Source organism: Schistocerca piceifrons, chromosome 4 (assembly GCF_021461385.2).
Source record: "Schistocerca piceifrons isolate TAMUIC-IGC-003096 chromosome 4, iqSchPice1.1, whole genome shotgun sequence".
Taxonomy (NCBI): Eukaryota; Metazoa; Arthropoda; class Insecta; order Orthoptera; family Acrididae; genus Schistocerca; species Schistocerca piceifrons.
The window spans coordinates 68,471,739-68,492,948 of record NC_060141.1 but is presented as its reverse complement, the minus strand read 5'-3'; the positions used below and the strand labels follow the sequence as shown (position 1 = coordinate 68,492,948).

Below are 21,210 nucleotides of genomic sequence, written 5' to 3'. Positions count from 1 at the left end.
AGACGTGGCTGCACGATCCGTTACAGCCATGTGGATAAGATGACTGTCATCTCGACTGCTAGTGATACGAGGCCGTTGGGATCCAGCACGGCGTTCCGTATTACCCTCCTGAACCCACCGATTCCATATTCTGCTAACAGTCATTGGATCTCGACCAACGCGAGCACCAATGTCGCGATACGATACACCGCAATCGCGATAGGCTAAAATCCGATCTTTATCAAAGTCGTAAACGTGATGGTACGCATTTCTCGTTCTTACACGAGGCATCACAACAACGTTTCACCAGGCAACGCCGGTCAACTGCCGTTTGTGTATGAGAAATCGGTTGGAAACTTTCCTCATGTCAGCACGTTGTAGTTGTCGCCACCGGCGCCAACATTGTTTGAATGCTCTGAAAGGTTAAATTTCGCGTCTGTAGCACATCATCTTCGTGGTGTAGCAATTTTAATGGCCAGAGCTGAATGTTGGAAGTCAGACGAAACGGGATTATCTGACATCAAGAACTTAGAATAGATATTTTGCTTCCTACAACTAAACAACGCAGTCTTAGTTGCTGAATCCGAAATACTGGGGAAGCTACGAAGGAAAGAACTGATTATATCTAGATTTTGCATCCGTGGGGATCCACAGCCTCTAACCGTTTACTAAAAAGTACATTGTCTATTGAAGTGTTTGTCCAGTTAGCTTGGAGTGACTGAACAAGTTTAGGTGGGACCGATTTTTTAAATTGAGTGTGAGAAATACACCTATTTATGTAGAAGCTGAGCCATTTCTCGCTTTGGTTTTATATAATTTCGTGAGTTTATCTGTCAGGCTGCAAAACTCAACAGTATGCAAACGATGGAGTACGACTTCTGGCTCTATATATGTGACGTGAAAGAATGTGATGAGCACGATATGTAATACATAACATACCAAATGTGCTTGATAATGGCTCACGATCGAAATTGGCTAAAAGCGCAATTTCAGTACAGCACAATACATCCTACAATGCACAATGTATTATTTTATTGATTCTGTATACTATTGGTACGTTCTGACCGGATTCTCGCGGACATTGCACCAGCTAAAATGGCTTGGATCTTGTGCTGACTCACCCCTGTGGTCGAACTAGCCCTCTCTCATACTTTGTAGAAGTTTGGTTGCTGTGCTGAATACTCACCTCGAAACTGCCCGTCTTCGGATTCATGTCCATCAGAGCGTAGTCTGCTATCCGGTCACCGTTCTCGTCGATAGTCACATTCCCGGTGATCCCTGAACAAAAAGAAAGTTTTCTTTGTAATTTTACTTCTCAACAGTACCCATAATATTCTGGCAGTGTTTCCGAAAGTTTGGACAAGCTCTAGACAGTAAAAGACCCAAGAAACTGCCTCCAATCATCGGAGGAGCACTACGCATTACTTTTCATTTAGACGGTGACATTTTAAATTAAAATTTCAACCAGTTCTGCTCAGGCATGAATACTTGTAAATAGCTGGATAGGTCTAAGTGCTGAAACAATTGATTTTCGTCAAATATATAACTGCGTTAGAACTGTTCCAGGCAAGGCAGCTACATTGGACTTCAAACGACTCTGGAGAAAGAAAAAACTGAAGCACGGAAACAGTAATGGCGTTGCGTAACAGTATACCTATCTTCCTACGAATGAGTTACAAATAACGTCTTAAATGTTTTAATTGCCTACCTCCTGATAACACTACTTTCCGCAGAAGCAAAGGATCTACTCTCAATGACGTGGTACGATGAACAACGGCACTGAATGTAGAACAAGTTGAATTAAAATACGAGACTTATTTGGAAATAAGGTCCGATCGGCCGCGAAATGGAAACCACAATGAAAATAAAAAATGTTTTATTTGCGACAGTTAGCTACACCTTCCAGCTACTTCTCTGCATTAGTCGCCACTCCGACACAGAAGTTTGTCGTAGCTTTGTACCAACTTACCAACACCCTCGTCATATAACGCAGCTACCTGTGCGCTTGTCTGCGCTGGTCTGCAGCTCGTTGCCTGTACCAAAATGTTGACCTCAGAGCCAGCGGTACATGTGACCACAGATAACCATTAGAGGCAGACCGGTCCGGGCTGTATGGTGGTCACGAGGATTATGTAAGAAATAAGTTCATGTGAAATTTTCGTTCTTTCGATCACCATGTAAGAGACACTATGTGTATTTTGTGACACCTATTTCTTTGCATATGGTCTTCTTGATAACCTACAGAGTAACAGAGATAGTAATATTCTTCGGTGTGACAGGATGCCTACAACTATTAGTGAACTATGGTGGCTATCAAAAATTTAAAGATAAATTGTGAATATGGTCCATTTATGAGGCATGTTCACATAATAAGTGTACCTGTTGTTCTTGATTTTTATATTTTTTAGAACAAAGATTTGAAAAAAAATTACAGTGTGTTGTTGATACACTTGTTGAACATTTTTCCACGTAACCGCCACCCTGTTCACTGGATTCGGTGAGCTGTGACACAAGCTCCTTTATGCCAACCTTCAAGAACTCTCCCGCCAGCTTCTTCCCCCACTTCAGAACTTATTTCCGTACCTGCACGTCGGTTCAAAATTTAACTTCACTCTCGTGTGGGTTCAGGGAGGTGAAAAGACGATAATCTCAAGGCACCAAGCCAGGGAAAAGCAGGGCTGGTTTGAAACATCCCAACCAAGCAATTTCAAAACAGGCTAGGTGACTAAGGCTGCCTGAAGACGGGCGCTGTGCAACAAGAAAACTCCTCTCGTCAGCATTTCCTTCCTGTTACTTTCAATGCTCCTTTTGAGTTTTCTACGGTCTCACAATATCGTTCGGTATTGATGGGATACCCCTGAGACAGAAATTCGACCAAAATGATGTCTTTTCGGTCGCAAAACACTGAAGCCATGATTTTTTTTGCCCGAAATTGTGCTTTTGAATTTTTTTGGTAGGTGGAGAATTGATGTGACGCCACTGTGATGACTGTCTTTTTGTCTCAGCTGTGGAATGAGCCACGCACGTTTCATCTCCAGGGGTAATAGAACTCAGAAAATGCCCAGCTTTCAGTTCAAGTCGCTCAAGAAACCCGCGGGCGTTACTGACCCGATTTGTCTTGTGGTGCTCTGTCAGCTGGTTTGGGATTCACCTTGAACACAGATTCCGTATCCCAGCGTCTCTGTGAGTTTCTCGAATAAGTGACTTCTAGAGATTCGCAGAAACATTACTGAAATGTCATCTACTGTCAATCGGCGGTCTTCACTTTCCTCGATCCTTTGCACCAATTCATCGGTCAAATAGGAAGATCATTCACTCCTCTGTTCGTCATGAAAACATGTCCGCCTACACTTAATTCTCTATACCACTTAAACAGTCTCTTTCTGTTTATAACACCTTGGCCGTAAACTGTTTTGATTCGCGAAAAGATTTCAGTAGGCGGTATTCTCGTTATTCTTTGTGCGAGTAGGAGTCAGAGCACAGCATGTGACTTGACCCTGGCTGATTTTTTTCCCGAGATCTTTCACGCAACTGGATACTACGACGTGCGTTTACGTACTACCTCCTGCCTGAAACGGTTGCTGTGGTCAGGGGATTCCCCTCCACAATTCAATGTCGCCAGCCCCAAAAATCACAGCCAGTTTTGGACAGTACACTTACTTTTTGAACATGCCTCGTACAGCACAGTTTAGCTTGATGTTGCTGTTGTTTTTGCTGTGGTCTTCAGTCCGGCGCGCCATGCTACTCTATCCTGTGCAATCTTCCAGTACCTACTGCAACCAACATCCTTCTGAATCTGTTTAGTGTATTCATCTCTTCGTCTCCCTCTTCGATTTTTACCCCCACACTGCGCTCCAATACTAAATTAGTGACCCCTTCATGCCTCAGAATATGCCCTACCAACCGATCCCTTCTTCTAGTCAAGTTGTGCCACAAATTACTCTTCTCCCCAATTCTACTCAATACCTCCTCATTAGTTACATGATCTATCCACCTAATCTTCGGCATTCTTCTGTAGCACCACATATCGAAAGCTTCTATTCTCCTCTTGTCCAAACTATTTATTGTCCATGTTTCACTTCCATACATGGCTACACTCCATACAAATACTTTCAGAAACGACTTCCTGACGCTTAAATCTATACTCGGAGTTAACAAATTTCTTTTTTTCAGAAACGCTTTCCTTGCCATTGCCAGTCTACATTTTATATCCTCTCTACTTCGACCATCATCAGATATTTTACTCCCAAAATACCAAAACTTATATACTACTTTAAGCCTCTCATTTCCTAATCTAATTCCCTCAGCATCACCCGATTTAATTCGACTACATTCCATTGTAACTTGATACAGAGTTTAAATGTTTTTTTTTTTTTTTTTTTTTTTTTTTTGCCTATGAGCAAAGAAGGAAATATAAACGGATTGAGTGCCAAATAGGAGGAACAAAGTTAGAACAGGTGGACGGTTTCAAGTACTTAGGATGCATATTCTCACAGGATGGCAACATAGTGAAAGAACTGAAAGCGAGATGTAGCAAAGCTAATGCAGTGAGCGCTCAGCTACGATCTACTCTCTTCTGCAAGAGGGAAGTCAGTACCAAGACTAAGTTATCTGTGCACCATTCAATCTTTCGACCAACTTTGTTGTATGGAAGCGAAAGCTAGGTGGATTCAGGTTACCTTATCAACAAGGTTGAGGTTACGGATATGAAAGTAGCTAGGATGATTGCAGGTACTAGTAGATAGGAACAATGGCAGGAGGGTGTCCACAATGAGGAAATCAAAAAAAAAACTGGGAATGAACTCTATAGATGTAGCAGTGAAGGCGAACAGGCTTAGATGGTGGGGTCATGTTACACGCATGGGAGAAGCAAGGTTACCCAAGAGACTCATGGGTTCAGCAGTAGAGGGTAGGAGGAGTCGGGGCAGACCAAGAAGAAGGTACCTGGATTCGGTTCAGAATGATTTTGAAGTAATAGGTTTAACATCAGAAGAGGCACCAATGTTAGCACTGAATAGGGGATCATGGAGCAATTTTATAAGGGGGCTATGCTTCAGACTGAACGCTGAAGGGCATAATCAGTCTTAAATGATGATGATGATGATGATGAGCAAAGACACTAACGAGCCAGACATTATGGCTATTGTCTATCGCGTGACTGCGTCTGGTAAGGTTGGAGACAAGTGACACCGTAAGGAAAGTAGTAAATTAGCGAAGTAAATGAATCATTCTACTGATAATACAGGCCGCAACTAGAGAAACTGTTTTACGTAAGCGACTCTGACGAGGGGAAGTTGGGATGGCTCCGCGATTACGAACGAGCATCTCGGAAACGACAGTGTCTGTCGGCTGTTCGCGTATCACTGTCGTGAGCATCTGTGGGAAGCGGCTGAAGGACGGTGGAAGCACCAGCAGGCGACAAGGTGTTGACTGCCCACGCCTCATCGCTCTGTATAGCAAGACAGACGGCGGCCTGTGGCAGGTGTCAAGAGGAACCGCGCTGCTGCAAGCGTAAGTGCTTTGAGGCACTCCATTCATCGCACGCTGTTGAATAAGGCACTCCACATCAGGTGACCGCTACCTGTTCCCATGTTGGCCCAACAAAATCGTCAATAACGATTGCAGTGGGCGTGGGGTCATCGCAATTGGACAGGGCGTATACTGCAATATGTCGCCTGTGTGGGTGAACTGCGTTTCTTGTAGCACCACGTCCATAGTCGTGGCTAGATACGCCGTACCCAGGCGAACGACTCCTCGGAAAGTGCACCACGCCGCGAACTCAGGCCGGTTGAGATAGTATTGTGCTAACGGGACGGCCACCTGAGCTTCCGTGGGACTTGTGGTTGTAACCGAAGGCATAATGACAGCATTAAGCTTACCACATGCATCCCATCGTTCATGAATTCTTCGTCGATGGTGACGTCGTCTTCCAGCTGGACAACTGTCCATGTTAAAAGGCCAGAACTGCTCTCCACTTATTTGAGGTGCACGATAGTGGACCCTCGTTGGTGGTTTGGCCATAAATTTCGCCTGAACTGAACTCGAGGGAAGACATCTGAGACCCTAGTGGGCATCAGCCTTGAACCCACTGGCGCGTAGTTTACTGCAGCTGTGTGACATGGCCGGCCGTGGTGGCCGAGCGGTTCTAGGCGCTATAGTCTGGAACTGCTCGACCGCTACGGTCGCAAGTTCGAACCCTGCCTCGGGCATGGATGCGTGTGATGTCCTTAGGTTAGTTAGGTTTAAGTAGTTCTAAGTTCTAGGGGACTGATGACCTCAGAAGTTAAGTCCCATAGTGCTCAGAGCCATTTGAACCATTTTTTTGTGTGACATGTGCGTAGACATTTGATGCTAAAGACCTCTGGAAACCTAGAGACGACTTGTCGAATCAATGCTACGCAGAATGGCAACTGTTTTGCCCTCCGATGATAAACCATCACGCTGCTAAGCAGGTGGTGATAATTTTTTGGCCCCTCACTGTTAGTTGAAGTAATGAAAGTCGCGTCAACAGGGAAGAGTTTGTATTTCAGTTCATAAATAATTAAAGACTATACTACGAGTAATGTTTAAAAATAAATAAAGATCAGAGTGAAGTAATGGTATTTGGAAGAGACAAAGGGATCAACGGAAATATTACTTTAAATGGAGAACGTCTAACAGTGGTAGACAGTTCGACTTATTTAGGGAGTGAAATATGTACTGATGGAAGAATAACCAACGAAATTAATAGGAGGTTACAGAAGGGAGAGAATTTCTACCAAACAATAAAACACCTGATTTGGAATAAGGAAGTTTCAGAAAAAGCAAAACTCCCTATATATAAGAGTTATTACTTCCCTATTGTCACCTATGGAGAAGAAACATGGACAATGACAGAAAGGGACTGGAGCAGACTGCAAGCAGGGGAAATGAAATTTCTCAGAGCAGTTAAGGGAAAAACAAGAATGGACAGAGTAGGGAACGTAGATATCAGAAAGGACCATAAACAAGAAAGTATGAGAGAAAAATTGAAAAAAAGAGACTAAGATGGTACTGCCATGTATGGGCAGAGACTCCCCAAAATTATGGAAGAACTAAAATGCATGGAAAAAGACCTAGAGGGCGCCCAAGAACACGGTGGAAAAATGGGGTGAGAATATCTGTGGAAAGGAGAGGTGTGACCTGGCAGCAAGTGGAGGAAGAAAAGTGGTGGGAGGACCGAGCCAAATGGAGAGGACTCGTCAGCACCCAGACCCGGCAGTAGCTGGAGCGGGATCCGGATTTAGATAGATAGATAGATAGACTGCGAGTTTCATTCTGAATGACTAACATTCAAGCGAATTTACGCTGTGGACAAGAAGAAAAATTTTCTGAGCCAGTAACACTCTGCGGAACATCTGTAAGAAACCGTGTACTTAACCAAACACACGTTGCAATGTCGCAGTTGAGAGAAATAATTGATATTTTATTATTGTTGTATTCACATAATGCACTTAGAGTCACGCACGAAAGTAATTGCTTTTATGAGGTGACTCTCTCGCAAGAACATCTTCAGAATACAGATTCGTCACATAACTAAATGAGCAATGGGTATGGCAAAAATACACAGATTATCCAAAATTTACAATGATTTATTGATACAAGTTGCGTATCGTAGTTAACTGAAATGGGAAGATTGTGTGTGACAATATAGTCCAATGTTCACTTGCACTGATCTCTGTTTAAGTGAATGATGACTAAAATTGCTTTTGTAATGTGGAGATTGGCTCATCTTAGCGCCAGCTGTGAACGAGACGAGAGACACTCGCTAAGACACTGTTCCGATACTGTGTGGCAATTGTCTTGAGATACTGCCTGCTCAATGGAGCCGTGTGACTGCTTATGTTCACTTTGGAAAATGAGTAGCAAGTTTGGAACTATTTGCGTGACCTAAGACGGATGCATAACAGAGTCATTCTTACATGCACCCTCTCTGGAGTCTAACATTATCTATATAGCACTTGAAAAGTAGCCAGCTAGACACCCTTCTATGCAGGCTGTGTCCCGTACCTTCTGGAGACCTGGAGATCTAGCCGGACAGTTAGTTACTAGGTTTCAGTAGTACCCACGGAATGAGCGTTTGATTTTCTACTGTTTGTTCATCCGCTTCACTTCACGTTTCTTATTTTGCCTCTCGGCTTTCCGTATATTATCACTGGTGGCTTCTGTCACAGTTCACGACGACAATTATTTTTTAAAAGTCGACAAAAAATTTAAAAAAATTCGATATCCTTCAATACGATTTCTTATTCTGACGTAATATATTGCACTGATGCTCTTAGTGTACACATATATCTCTTTGTAAAAACATCAGCGCCCATCATGGAACTTATCAGATCGTGACTTCTGATTACCGTTCTGTTGTGGATTGGCAAGGCAGCCAACCCACTATGAGAGGAAACCGAAAGGCACGCGTTTTAGCTCACGCAGAATTAATTTCAGGTGCATCACATTTGGAAAGACACCCAACAAAAAATGGAATATAAATTCAGTTATATCTTTCACGGTAAGAACCAGAATCGCGGGCGTTCCATATTCGAAATGACAAAGCGCAAGGTAACAAAGGAATGATAATCAGCTATAACTTGATTGGTACTTACCGTTTTAAATTCAGAGTAGATTATTCGTTTAGGATAAACAAAAAAAATCGCCAAGTCTAAGAAAAAGTATTATTGTGGTGACTAACAATCTGAATTCAGAGAACTGCCTGAAATTACTAAACAAACAGGACCATGTTTCAACTGACATTTATAGGTCGTCGTTACAAATCATGTAATGTGCGATTATCCAACATCTTCTGCGAGGTGTAAAACTACCAGTTCATGTCCCGCTCATTCCACAACTCCACACTCCCACGTCAACAAAACTGACTAACTATAACTCCAAAGAAGGCACCTAAAGGGAAGAAATGCAAATCTGACGGTAAAAATATCGTTTTTTTCTGAAGTCATACAGAAGAGATCTCACCCGGCCTGTGGTTATTAAGGCGAATTAGAAAATGGATATAACGCATGAAAGGGGCATTACGTCTGCCCACAGCAGACACACGAACGCGAAGTATTGTCATTTACTGGGTGTGACAGCATAGCTAGTGATTTGCTCTTTAGTGTACATTTGTCACTAAGGTTCAAATTTAAAGATACGCAGGGCGTATATTAACCCACATTTCAGCTGCCTTCGACTTCAGTGATGAATAAAATTACAAGAGCAAGTTTCAAACAAGTTTTTAGAAATTTGTAATCGTAACCTCTTTGCAGCTTGCTACTGAAAAATTAACGTTTGTATTAACAATATTTTACTGTGGTATGCGCATCTGTATAACTTACGTACTACAAGAACTTCCGTTAGCGATGTTGCAGGTCTCATCTAAGAGTACGGAATCAATAATAATTCGAAATCCACCGGGTGATTTCTTTTCATACATACTCACACAGTCCCATGAGCGCATAAGTCTAGTACTACTTTTGCATAAATCTATCACAACCAATCAAGAAAAATCAAAGCTTATGACAACGCTACGTATTCTTCCATGGTAGATCTCACGTCCGTAGAAATGGTAAATGTTACACAGAATTTGTTTGCCTCTTTAGAATCCCTTTTTTTATCTACCTTGTTGTCATGAGTACAGATATAAAGCAATCCTCCAGTTGAGTTTTCTTTAAATCAACAGATGTTAATCGAGAGTCTTAAAGCAAGCACCGTTGTTTGTGAAAGTGGCAGTCTCCAGAAACTCGCACTGCAAGAAGGCTTGGCGATCCCAGATGTCGTATACATATGTTTTCTTCATGAATGTTCATGTTCATGAATTCTTTGTTTGTATGCGAAGAACGAAGACTTTTCCATTGTACAAAGTGCTGTTTGGTCTTTGCAATGAAAGTGGCAACTGAGCTCTCGCAGCGATGCTCTTTGCAGATTAATCTTCCTCTTCTGTGAGAAAGACAAAGATTTCCGTTGAGGCGCGTGTCCTCTTTTACTTCTAAGCTCTTTTCCAGGCACTTCCGGAAGAAAAGGATCCCACGCTTTTTGAAACTTACGAGCCGAAGAGAATTCCCCAACCAAGTTTTAGTATCGTTTCCTTCGACCGATCTCACGAATCCTGATCCATCGCAATTTCAGAAATACTTCGAAACATTTCCTCACTACCACCTAGTAAATAAAATATGCCCGTGTGTAGAACGCTTGCGAAGTATCCGACCAGTTACGCGATTTTATACCAGTCGGTGTGCCGATGTGTATGTGAAGAGATTTTCCTTCCATTAGCTCATGATTGCAAAGCACAAACGGCTGCTTTGGCTTTCACAACGTTCGCTATCTTGGCGCACGAACGGCAACAAAACAGTATGAAGTGAAGAATGTTGAAATACATTTCATACCCCTACCTATCACTCCCGTAAATATCGCGTAGAAAGAAGGGTTCCGACGATCTCTTAAATAAAAAGACTATACTAATCACAGCACCCAAAAAAGCATCAAGCAGTCATTCACTTCCTTTTCCATCATCATCATCATCAGCCAATTCAATCATTAAATGATTTGGCCTCTTCGAGTCGTGGATTCAGGTAGGCTTTCAGCAGTCTTCTCCAAGTGGGACGGTCTTGGGCAGTTCTCTGCCAGGTGTTACCAGCGATCTTCTTGATGTCTTTGTCCCATCTGTCTGGTGGTCTTCCTCTAGGCCACCGGTGCTCTCTCGGACTCCACTCCAGTACTAGCTTCGTCCATCTGTTGTCTTTTCTTCTTGCGACGTGGCGAGCCCACTGCCATTTCAAGGAACCTACTGTCTCTAAGATGTCATTAACCTTCGTCACAGACTGGATATCATCTGCCCTTTTCCTGTCCTTTCTTGTATAGCCCAGCATTGATTTCTCCATGGCTCTCTGTGCTGTCCTAAGTTTCCCTTTTGTAAATGAGTTCAGTGTCCATGTCTCGCAGCCATACGTCATCACAGGAAGAATGCATTGATCAAATACTGCTTTCTTCAAATTTACTGGCATATTCGATCTGAATACTTTTGAATTCTTCCCAAATGCTTGCCTTTTCCATACACAGTAGAAACTGGATAAAACTGTAACAGGTGCTAGAAAGTTCAGTTTTGTATCCCCAATGTACAAAAAGATAGAAAATTTCAGTACAACTTTACATGATTGATGGTAGAGCTGAAGGTACGTTAAGTCCTGCCTTGTATAATTTAAAGTCATAGTTTCGTTTTTTACCAACAGAATTGTCAATTTTATTATTTTTATGGCTTACTTTATACGAAACCATTGCATCCTTTATGTTGATGTTAATTAGAGGTAACAGACCCATATCACTACAGGGGTGGGGGGAGGGGGGTGTAGAGACAGACATATCACCGTATCTCTCTAACGTCTGAAACAATGGAAAATGTCGACATAAAAGTTTTCTGGGTGTGGTTCCGTGTCGTAATGTATAAAACTACTGCTGCTGGAGAAAATCCAACGTTTCAGCCACGGTTGCAGCGGCCTTCTTCTGGGCCAGAGGAATCGTTGGTTTTTCTCCAGCAGCAGTATTTTTATACATTATGACGTGGAACCACATCCAGAAAACTTTTATGTCGACTGACTCTGGCCGCGGAAGCCTACGCAGTTATATAATGGCACGTTTATCACTTCCTGCCTGAAAAAATTACTGCGACAGTAAGACATCCCTAGCACCTCTACGTCTGAGGGTGGACGTGCAAAGGTGGCGACATTCAAGCAAAACTTAATTTCGTTTCTAAGTGTCTCATTATATTCATAGAAAAACAGTGGGAGTATAATACAGCAACTAACTGAGATGTAGGGAGGGATGGGGATGATAGAATGTCAAATATAAAAATGTTTAAAATGACCTGTTGACATTTTTGCCCTGCATTTATCCCCTCATTTGCATTGTTCATTGTGTCAACCAGTTCTTTAGAATGGACATCGCAGCACGCAACAACTCTTGTCAACGAGTTTCGAGGCCGGGGATGATGCTGCACAACCTCTCTCGACTCGAATGGTGTGAAACAGTGGAAAACCAGACATTTGCCGGCGAAATGTGTAAAAATATCTGCACTTATAACTCTAACACTCTGTATATCTTACATACTGGGTGTTAGAGCTTCTTATTGGTGACTGGACAACATGACATCAGCATTTACTTCATTTTCAGACCAATAATTGTAGCTATTAGGAGTAGTATGTTTTGGGATGATAAATACCTTCAAGTACATGTAGTACTTTTCCCTAGCAGTAGGTCAAGCGTTGAAGCGTGGACGCGTGGACGCAAAACGTTAATCTACGTACAGTTATGACTACACACCGCATTATATATATTTGCATGTTGCATGTGCATTTGCATATTTGGCACCTTTTCACCGGTTACTGCATATTTTAACTAAAAATATTATATATAAAATATAATATGTAAAATAAATATAATATATAAAATATAATATGTTGTTGTTGTTGTTGTGGTCTTCAGTCCTGAGACTGGTTTGATGCAGCTCTCCATACTCCTCTATCCTGTGCAAGCTTCTTCATCTCCCAGTACCTAATGCAGCCTACATCCTTCTGAATCTGCTTAGTGTATTCATCTCTTGGTCTCTCTCTACGATTTTTACCCTCCACGCTGCCCTTCAATACTAAATTGGTGATCCCTCGATGTCTCAGAACGTGTGCTACCAACCGATTCCTTCTTCTAGTCAAGTTGAGTCACAAGCTCCTCTTCTCCCCAATTCTATTCAATACCTCCTCATTAGTTATGTGATATACCCATCTAATCTTCAGCATTCTTCTGTAGCACCACATTTCGAAAGCTTCTATTCTCTTCTTGTCTAAACTATTTATCGTCCACGTTTCACTTCCATACATGGCTACACTCCATAAAAATACTTTCAGAAACGACTTCCTGACATTTAAATCTATACTCGATGTTAACAAATTTCTCTTCTTCAGAAACGCTTTCCTTGCCATTGCCAGTCTACATTTTATATCCTCTCTACTTCGACCATCATCAGTTATTTTACTCCCCAAATAGCAAAACTCCTTTACTACTTTAAGTGTCTCATTTCCTAATCTAATTCCTTCAGCATCACCCGACTTAACTCGACTACATTCCATTATCCTCGTTTTGCTTTTGTTGATGTTCATCTTATACGCTCCTTTCAAGACACTGTCCATTCCGTTCAACTGCTCTTCCAAGTCCTTTGCTGTCTCTGACAGAATTACAATGTCATCGGCGAACCTCAAAGATTTTATTTCTTCTCCATGGATTGTAATACCTACTCCGAACTTTTCTTTTGTTTCCCTTATTGCTTGAATATATAAAATATATATAATATATAAAAATAAAACTAATAGTATTTTAATTAAAAAAGATATGAATTTTGCCTCTACGTTCACAATATTTTAAAAATTTAGACGGGCCGTCTCTAGCTCCGTCTAGTTTTGATGTGTCGCAGATTGACCGTGACCTATAACTGCGTGCAATCTCTAAGCGAGAGGCCACTGCCTAGGGAAATCATTAGAGAAGATGAACAGGAACAGGCAGACAGATTCAATGCTCCTGCGCCCGCACGCCCCCCCCCCCCCCCTCCAGTTAATCCCCTCCGCTGTCATACCGTACGCGTCGACAGCAATTACATTAAACTACGCAAGCTTTTAGTCGCACGTCCATTGTTTCAGTTTAGATTTCTATTTGCTTGTACACAGTTGAACGTGTTTACGAGGTGTAGTGTGTAACGTGTTCTGCGCCATGCCGCCTGAAAAAGGAAACGTCGTTTCGTGGATAGCTGACCATCCTGGAACTGAATTGTTTTACACTGTCGAGTTTGCGAGAAAAACTTTTCGTGAAAAAACAAAAGTTTCAGATAGACCAGCATGTCAAGACAAGTCTTCGTATCACAGGTATGCAGAAGAATGGACGACGACAACAACTTCTGACAACAGCAAGTTGCAGTAACAGGGATTTGTCCAAAGGTAACCAGAATGTTCGGTTTAACATGGATCTATGTGAAGCATTCATTACAAACAATATTCCTCTTCACAAACTCACAAACCCTATTCTCAAAGGCTTCCTGCACAGACATTACTTAAATCAAAATATATCAGATGAATCAACGTTGCGTAAAACTTACATACCGACAATTTACGTAAATATTCAGTAAGAATTACGCAGTGAACTGATGGACAGCACTATCTGGATTTCAGTTCACGAAACTACAGACATTTGTGCCCGTTAGATTGCAAATTTAGTTGTTGGTGCTTTAAAAGAAGAGCCTTCTTCTTCCGATTTCGTAGGCTGCAAATTACTTAAAAAAGTAGATCATTCCATGGTCGCCAGATTTGTGAATAAGGGTATTAGAAAAATATTACCAGACTCTTCTGCAGATGAAAAGGCGTTTGTGTTTATTTCAGATGCTGCTCCACATATGTTCAAAGCTGGAAAAGCCCTCCGAGTATTTTATCCCAATTTGATTCATGTGACCTGCTTCGTTCATTGAATGCATAACCTTGCTGAATAAGTACGTTCCACGTTAGTTAATGTAAATAAACTGATTTCATCCACAAATAAAGTTTTCCTAAGGGCTCCTTCTCGCATCAAGACATACAAAGAACAACTACCAAATGTGCCTTTACCTCACGAACCATCAGCAACTCGTTGGGGTACGGGTGTTGAAGCTGTATGATTTTATAATAAACATTTCGAGGCCATTAGAGGGTTAGTAATGACTTCGACAGTGAAGAGGCTTTGGCAGTTTGCCACTGCAAGGAAGCTTTTAATGATACCAGTATTAAAATAGACATTGCTGTGATTAGCACTAATTTTCCCATATACCTGCAAGTATTAAAAAGCTTGAAAGTCAAGGTTTGACGTTGAATGAATCTATTCAGTTAATGAATAAAATTATTCTGGTGAACTTCTCACTGCCGAAGGTATTCCCAAGAAAACTTAAAGAGACGTCTGAAAATATTTCAAATAATAACCCAGGGTTTCAGCTCTTGTGCCAAATTGATAGTTTTATTTGAGACACGTGAACTTTTACCAGGAACAATAAGCTCCAACAAAGCACCCAAATTCAAATACTGCCCTGTATCCTCAGTTGATGTAGAACGGTCTTTTTCTGCTTATAAAAATGTTTTGAGTCATCGAAGACACAATCTTACTACCAAACATTTGGAACAGTACTCGGTCGTTTAGGTTTAAAATAGCACAAAAATGTAAAATAAATTGTAAATAATGATTTGGTCCAATAGTATCAATTAAAAGATAATGCTGGTAAAAAATTCATGATTGTATGTTTCTTAAATAAAATACGACGGTGTTTTTGAGCGTGCCGCTCTGCGTGCGATATATCTCGAAGTTGGTCCTGTACACATCCATTGTTTGGCTGCAACTCGCTCGCATCGTATCCGCTTGTTACCGACAACAATAGCAAAGAAGGAACAATTCTTCAAACACGGTATGCGTTCCCATTTCTCAAATTTTTAAAAAATAATCCCATATAGGTCCCCATGCTAAGGTCTACCAGAAAGCATTCGTAAAATGATATCAGCGTTGTAAGTTTTTCGAGTGGCCGGCGCTCTTCCTCGTAACCAATATGCACATGTACGACTTTGAGATATAATGCACGCAGTAATTACCATGTTCATTTTATTATTTGATCCTGAATATTTCGATACTTTTCAAGCATTTTTAGGCATTTCTCATGCATATTTGCATGCATATTTTAAGGTTTTTATAATGCATACAATCCGCTCTCTAGTTATGACCGCACAGACTGAAGTGGGTGCATATTAAGGTGCGAGGTGGCAATGATCACAATATCGGCAATTATATCCTAACACCCTGGGCATATAAAATTTGTGTGTAAGGAGGAGGGGGGGGGGGGGCAGGTTTTATGAAAATATGTGTATAAAGACGAAGATATGGCTAAACATCAAGTGTTAAAAAAACTTATTGAATTTACAGTGGACTAGTTATTTCATTAATTGTGCTCTGTGTACGATATATTTTGGCATTAAAAGAAACTTTTACATATTCCAACGTTGTTTCAATATTTGTACTGCTTGAAGTTGCCTACTTCCTTTTTCAGTGTTGTGAAAACGTTATTGCCGGGGAAAATGCTGTCAAGTTCATATCTGATAGTTTCTGGAATACGTCGTACGGATGGGTCCATAACAAGCAGAATAATTGGTTCGTACTGATGTTTCTTCGACAGATATTAGACGAAAAAATAAGATTTGCGTCCCGCTCTGTGCTGTATTAAGTCACTTGGTTCGCGTGCCCATTACATAGGCTCAATCCCGGTAACTCGATTTTTCGGCATGCAGTTCTCTCCAGTGTGTGTGTGTGTGTGTGTGTGTGTGTGTGTGTGTGTGTGAGAGAGAGAGAGAGAGAGAGAGAGAGAGAGAGAATCCACGCGAGGTTTTTTTGAACTGTTCTTCTGGGCACAGCAATTTCAGTGAAGTCCCTTTGGCCGAATCGTTTCATAAGAAAGCGGCTGATTAAAACGGAAACGAATCGAGGGGGTCTCTGAGACAGACCACGCCCCCGCCAGCTGGCAACACGTGGGGCCCAACTGAGGCAGCCGTCGACCAGCCCCTCTGCTGGCGACTGGGGAGGCGTTATACGTGCGTGGGCGGCGCCACAGTGTTGGGGTCGATACTGGACTGTCGATACTCGTCCTGGGTGTGGGTCGCTAAGAGTCCACAGCCGCCCAAGAGTGACGTCAGGAGCACGCCTCTCGAGGCGACAGGTCCGCCGTCAACCACGTTACGCCATTGTTCCCTAATGGAGCCGCTGCGCCTGACGCGGCCAGAAAATAAATAAATACGTAAAAAGCCAGTCAGCGGAGATCGGACGCGGCTCGTGGTAGGATCTGCAGACGCCTGTTTTTGTGAACTGGAAAAGATGTGCAGCAAGTATCATTCCACAAAACGTTAAGTAATTAGAAGCAGCACCACAATCCTTCACTGAAATTAATGCAGTTACAAAAGACTAAAAAAAAAAAAAGCTCGTATGGGCGTGATGAAATGTCAAACAGAATAATTGAATGTTGTTCAGACTTAATAAGTAATGTCCTTAGTGATACACACAGTGCATCAGTGGCACAAGGAATTCTTCCAGACAGGTTAAAATATACAATTTTTGAGCGAATTCATAAGAAAGTGATGAGACAGACTTAAACAATTATCCTTCAATTTGCTTACAGACACATTTCCAAAATATTCGAAGAAGTGATGTACCCAAGACAGGTCACAAACTTAAGTGGAAACAACTGGATTCTAGAAGAGATCCTAGACTGGAAATGCTACTTATACATTCGATCCTCAAATAGTACAAGCCTTAAATAATAATATGTCGCCAGTTGGTATCTTATGATCTCTCCAACGCGTTTGATTGTGTAGATCGTGTTACTCTCTTAGAAAAACACGAGTTTTATGGAACTGACGGCCTTGCACATAGTTGGCTTGAAGCATACTTAATAAACAGAACGCAAATGCAACAGATTGTGATGAATAAGTTAAAAAAATTTAGTGACTAGGAGAGGGGTAGGGGGGGGGGGGGGGATCACAACAGGAGTCCCACAGGGTCCAATTTTGGGTCCACTCATATGGCTTACATATGTGAATGACCTTCTATTTAACATTCAACAAGCAAAATTGGTACTTTTCGCAGATACTACTAGTGTTATAATAAATCCCATTAGAGATAAAGTAACAGAAGTTGAGCAGTTATGTGATTTCCTGAAAATGGACTCTCCCTCAAGTTTGAAAAAGCACACTACGTTCAGTTCCGTACCACGTACAGAATCATATCAACATTGATGTAGCACATGAGCAGGAGTCAGTAAATAGGGTAGAATGCCCAAAATGCACACATTGCTGAAAACTTGAAGTGGAAGAAGCACATTACTGAGCTTTTCAAACAATTAAGTACAGTCAGTTTTGCTATTTGTATAATTGCTAATCTTGGAACAAATTTATCAAACTCCTGACATACTGAGCATATTTCCACTCAATAATGTCTTACGCAATAATTTTCTGGGGTACTCCTTACTTAGAGAGAAAGTATTGATTACGCAAAAGCGAGCAGTTAGAATAATACGCGGTATTCGCCCACGGACGTCATGTAGGTACCTTTTTAAGGAACTAACCATTTTAACTACGTCGCCTCAATACGTATGTTCGCTATGATATTCGTCATAAACAATCCATCACAATTTGGGAAGAACACCTACAACAAAAGAGGGAATAATGACCGACCTTTCTTACCCATTGTCAAAGCTGTCAGTGGTTCAGAAAGAGGTTAAAAATGCGGCAATAATTTTTTTTTCATTTGCACAATAACAAGAAATATCTGACAGGTAGCGAAATAAGTTTTAAATCTAATTTAAAACCATTTCTCCTGGACAACTCCTTCTATTTGATTGATGAATTTATACCTGAAAACTGGTAGTCAGTAAAAAAGAAGAGTAGCTGAATGAGTAGGATAAAACTTGTAAAGAGGTTTAAATGGTCAAATTACACCGTTTAATTAGTAAAATATCATTGTAGTTTATGAGAATATATGCCTAATCTCTATCGGCCCAAGTGCATTGTACACAGTGTGGAGACTGTTACGAGACAGTTTTTTAGAACAATCACACAACACATGTAATTCACAGCTGAGACCCACCCTCGAACTGAATAATTAATTGTAATCGATGAAGTTAGTTGAGTCCTTATAAGGTTAACGAGAGGACGCAGTCATTGCCGTGGCCGAAAACCCAATTGATCTTAGTGACACGCTACTGGGCCACCATGCAGATGTACAACAGTTAGGACATCCTTCTGCGACTGCCTACGCAAACGCATTTAGGTGGTGGAGTGAGGAAGAATATTTAATGATAAGCGCTACTGTTAGAAATCCAAATTTTGAGACGGACACTGTAGATTGCTCTCTGACAGGTGATAAAACAGCCCCAGGCTACGCCTTTGAAAACCATGAGACACTGCCGGAAGCATAACTCTTACAAAAAACTTTGCTTAAGGAAATTGTTCACCTAAACTTTTCAGAGTGACAGAGAAGCAATACAGCCCCAGAGGGAGGCTGCTTAATTGGCTGAGGGAAAGGAATAGCGAGAAATGACTTTCTTTCAGAGGTTAAGCAAGTAAAATATAGCCAAGACAAGGGGAGATGCGCCCTCTGAGAAGCGTTTTGATCGGTTGAAGCTCAGAAGTTTCAGATCCCGGCACATCACGTTAATTAAGTATCGAAAAACGCCCCACACCGAATTTTCCTTTTCGAATGCCCACGTACACGTATCACTTCACTTCTTATGCTGATTCGTGTTAGTCAACTTCAGATACTGATATCTCTTGGAGCACTGCTATCACTCCGTCATATTCGACAACCTTAGCCACCAGTGATCTGATGCATATGGGCGACTTAGAAAAATCAATCTGAAAATTACTTGAAGGGAGTTTGACGGTAACATCCTTTCAAAACTTCTAAACGATACTAGGTGAGTGTCCCAGACAGCTGAAAGTCTTACATTTCTCTCTACACTGTATTCCTTAAAGTGCGTCGTTATGATGTCTTTACCTAAATGACAGCACATACTTGAAGGGAGTATGACGGTAACATCCTTTCACAACTTCTAAACCACACTAGGTGAGTGTCCGAGACTGCTGAAAGTCTTAGATTTCTCTCTAGAGTGTATTCTTTATGTGCGTCGTTAATATGTCTTTTTTCTTAATGACAGCACAGACACGCACTTGCAAATATTGTCTAAATGTCATACAACACATGTAATTCACAGTGGAGAGCCACCCTTGACCTGAATAATTAATTACAATTGGTGAAACGAATTAATATTAAATGTATGGGTGATTTTCAATTTTCTTAGTAATTTAAAGTAGATTTGGATGCTGTTTGGAAAGAGGGGATGTTTTGGAACCACACTGTGTGACACGGAGGAGTTAGTTGAGTCCTTTGAAGGTTAACGAGAGGAGGCATTCATTGCCTTGGCCGGACACCCCCCCCCCATTGACCTTAGTGACACCCTACTGGGCCACCATGTAATGAATGCATATACGCTACACACTGAGCAGCCGGAACATTATGACAACCTACCTGATGGCCTAAATGTCCACCTCTGGCGCGAAAAAAGCTTCGACGTGGCGTGACGTGGAAGCAATAACGCCTTGGTAGGTCGCTGGAGGGAGTTGGCACCACATCTGCACACACAAGTGACCTAATTCCAGTACATTCCGGGGGGGGGGGGGGGGGCATGAGCTCTGACACCACGGTCAATCATATCCTACAGGTGCTCGATCGGGATCAGATCTAGCGAATTGTGGGCCCAGCACATCAATTGTAGCTCGCGACTGTGTTCTTGGAACCACTCCATCACACTCCTGGCCATGTGACATGGCGCATTATTTTGTTGAAAAATACCACTGCCATCGAAGTAAATGATCGTCATGAAGTGGTGTACGTGGTCTGCAAACAGTGCGACATGGCGCATTATTTTGTTGAAAAAGACCACTGCCATCGAAGTAAATGATCGTCATGAAGTGGTGTACGTGGTCTGCAAACAGTGCACAGTACTCCTTGGCCGTCATGATCTCCACTGGATACAAGGATGCCCACGTGAATGTTACCCTGAGCATAATGGAGCCGCCGCCAGCTTGTCTCCGTTCCGCAGTAAAGGTGCTCCAGAGTTGTTCCCCTGGAAGACGACGGATTCGCGCCCGCCCATCGGCATGATGAAGAAGGAGTCGGAATTCATCAGGCCGTGCAACGCTCTGCCACTGCTCCAACGTCCAGTGCCGGTGGTCAAGTGACCATTTCAGCCGTAGTTGCCGATGTCGTGGTGTCAACATTGGCACATGCGTGAGTCGGTGGCTGCGGAGCCCCATTGTTATGAGCGTTTAGTGCAATGTGTGTTCAGACACACCTACTCTGTCCAGCATTAAGGTCTCATGTTAAGTCCACCACAGTTCGCCGTCTGCCCAGCCTACGACGTTCGACATCTGTAATGACGGGTGGACGCCCTACCCCACGACGTGTAGACGTGGTTTCACCTTGGTTTCGTCACGTGTTGAAGACACTCACCACAGCACTCCTCGAACACCAGACAAGTCGTGGAGTTTCCGAAATGCTGGCGCCGACCTCCGAGCCATCACAATCTGCCCCCGGTCAAACACACGCAGATCGCGCGCCTTCCCCATTCAACACACG

The 21,210-nt window shown here is 42.2% G+C and overlaps 1 protein-coding gene across 2 annotated transcripts in view; it reads right to left on the bottom strand.

Moving 5' to 3' along the window:
- The window catches only part of LOC124795224 (atrial natriuretic peptide receptor 1-like), a 1,189,640-nt gene that overhangs the window by 585,279 nt on the left and 583,151 nt on the right, over positions 1–21,210 (bottom strand). For both annotated transcript variants that reach the window (XM_047259145.1, XM_047259146.1), the window contains exon 5: positions 1,166–1,257. In XM_047259145.1, the coding sequence (XP_047115101.1) occupies positions 1,166–1,257 (92 nt within the window). The remainder of the gene's footprint in view (positions 1–1,165; positions 1,258–21,210) is intronic.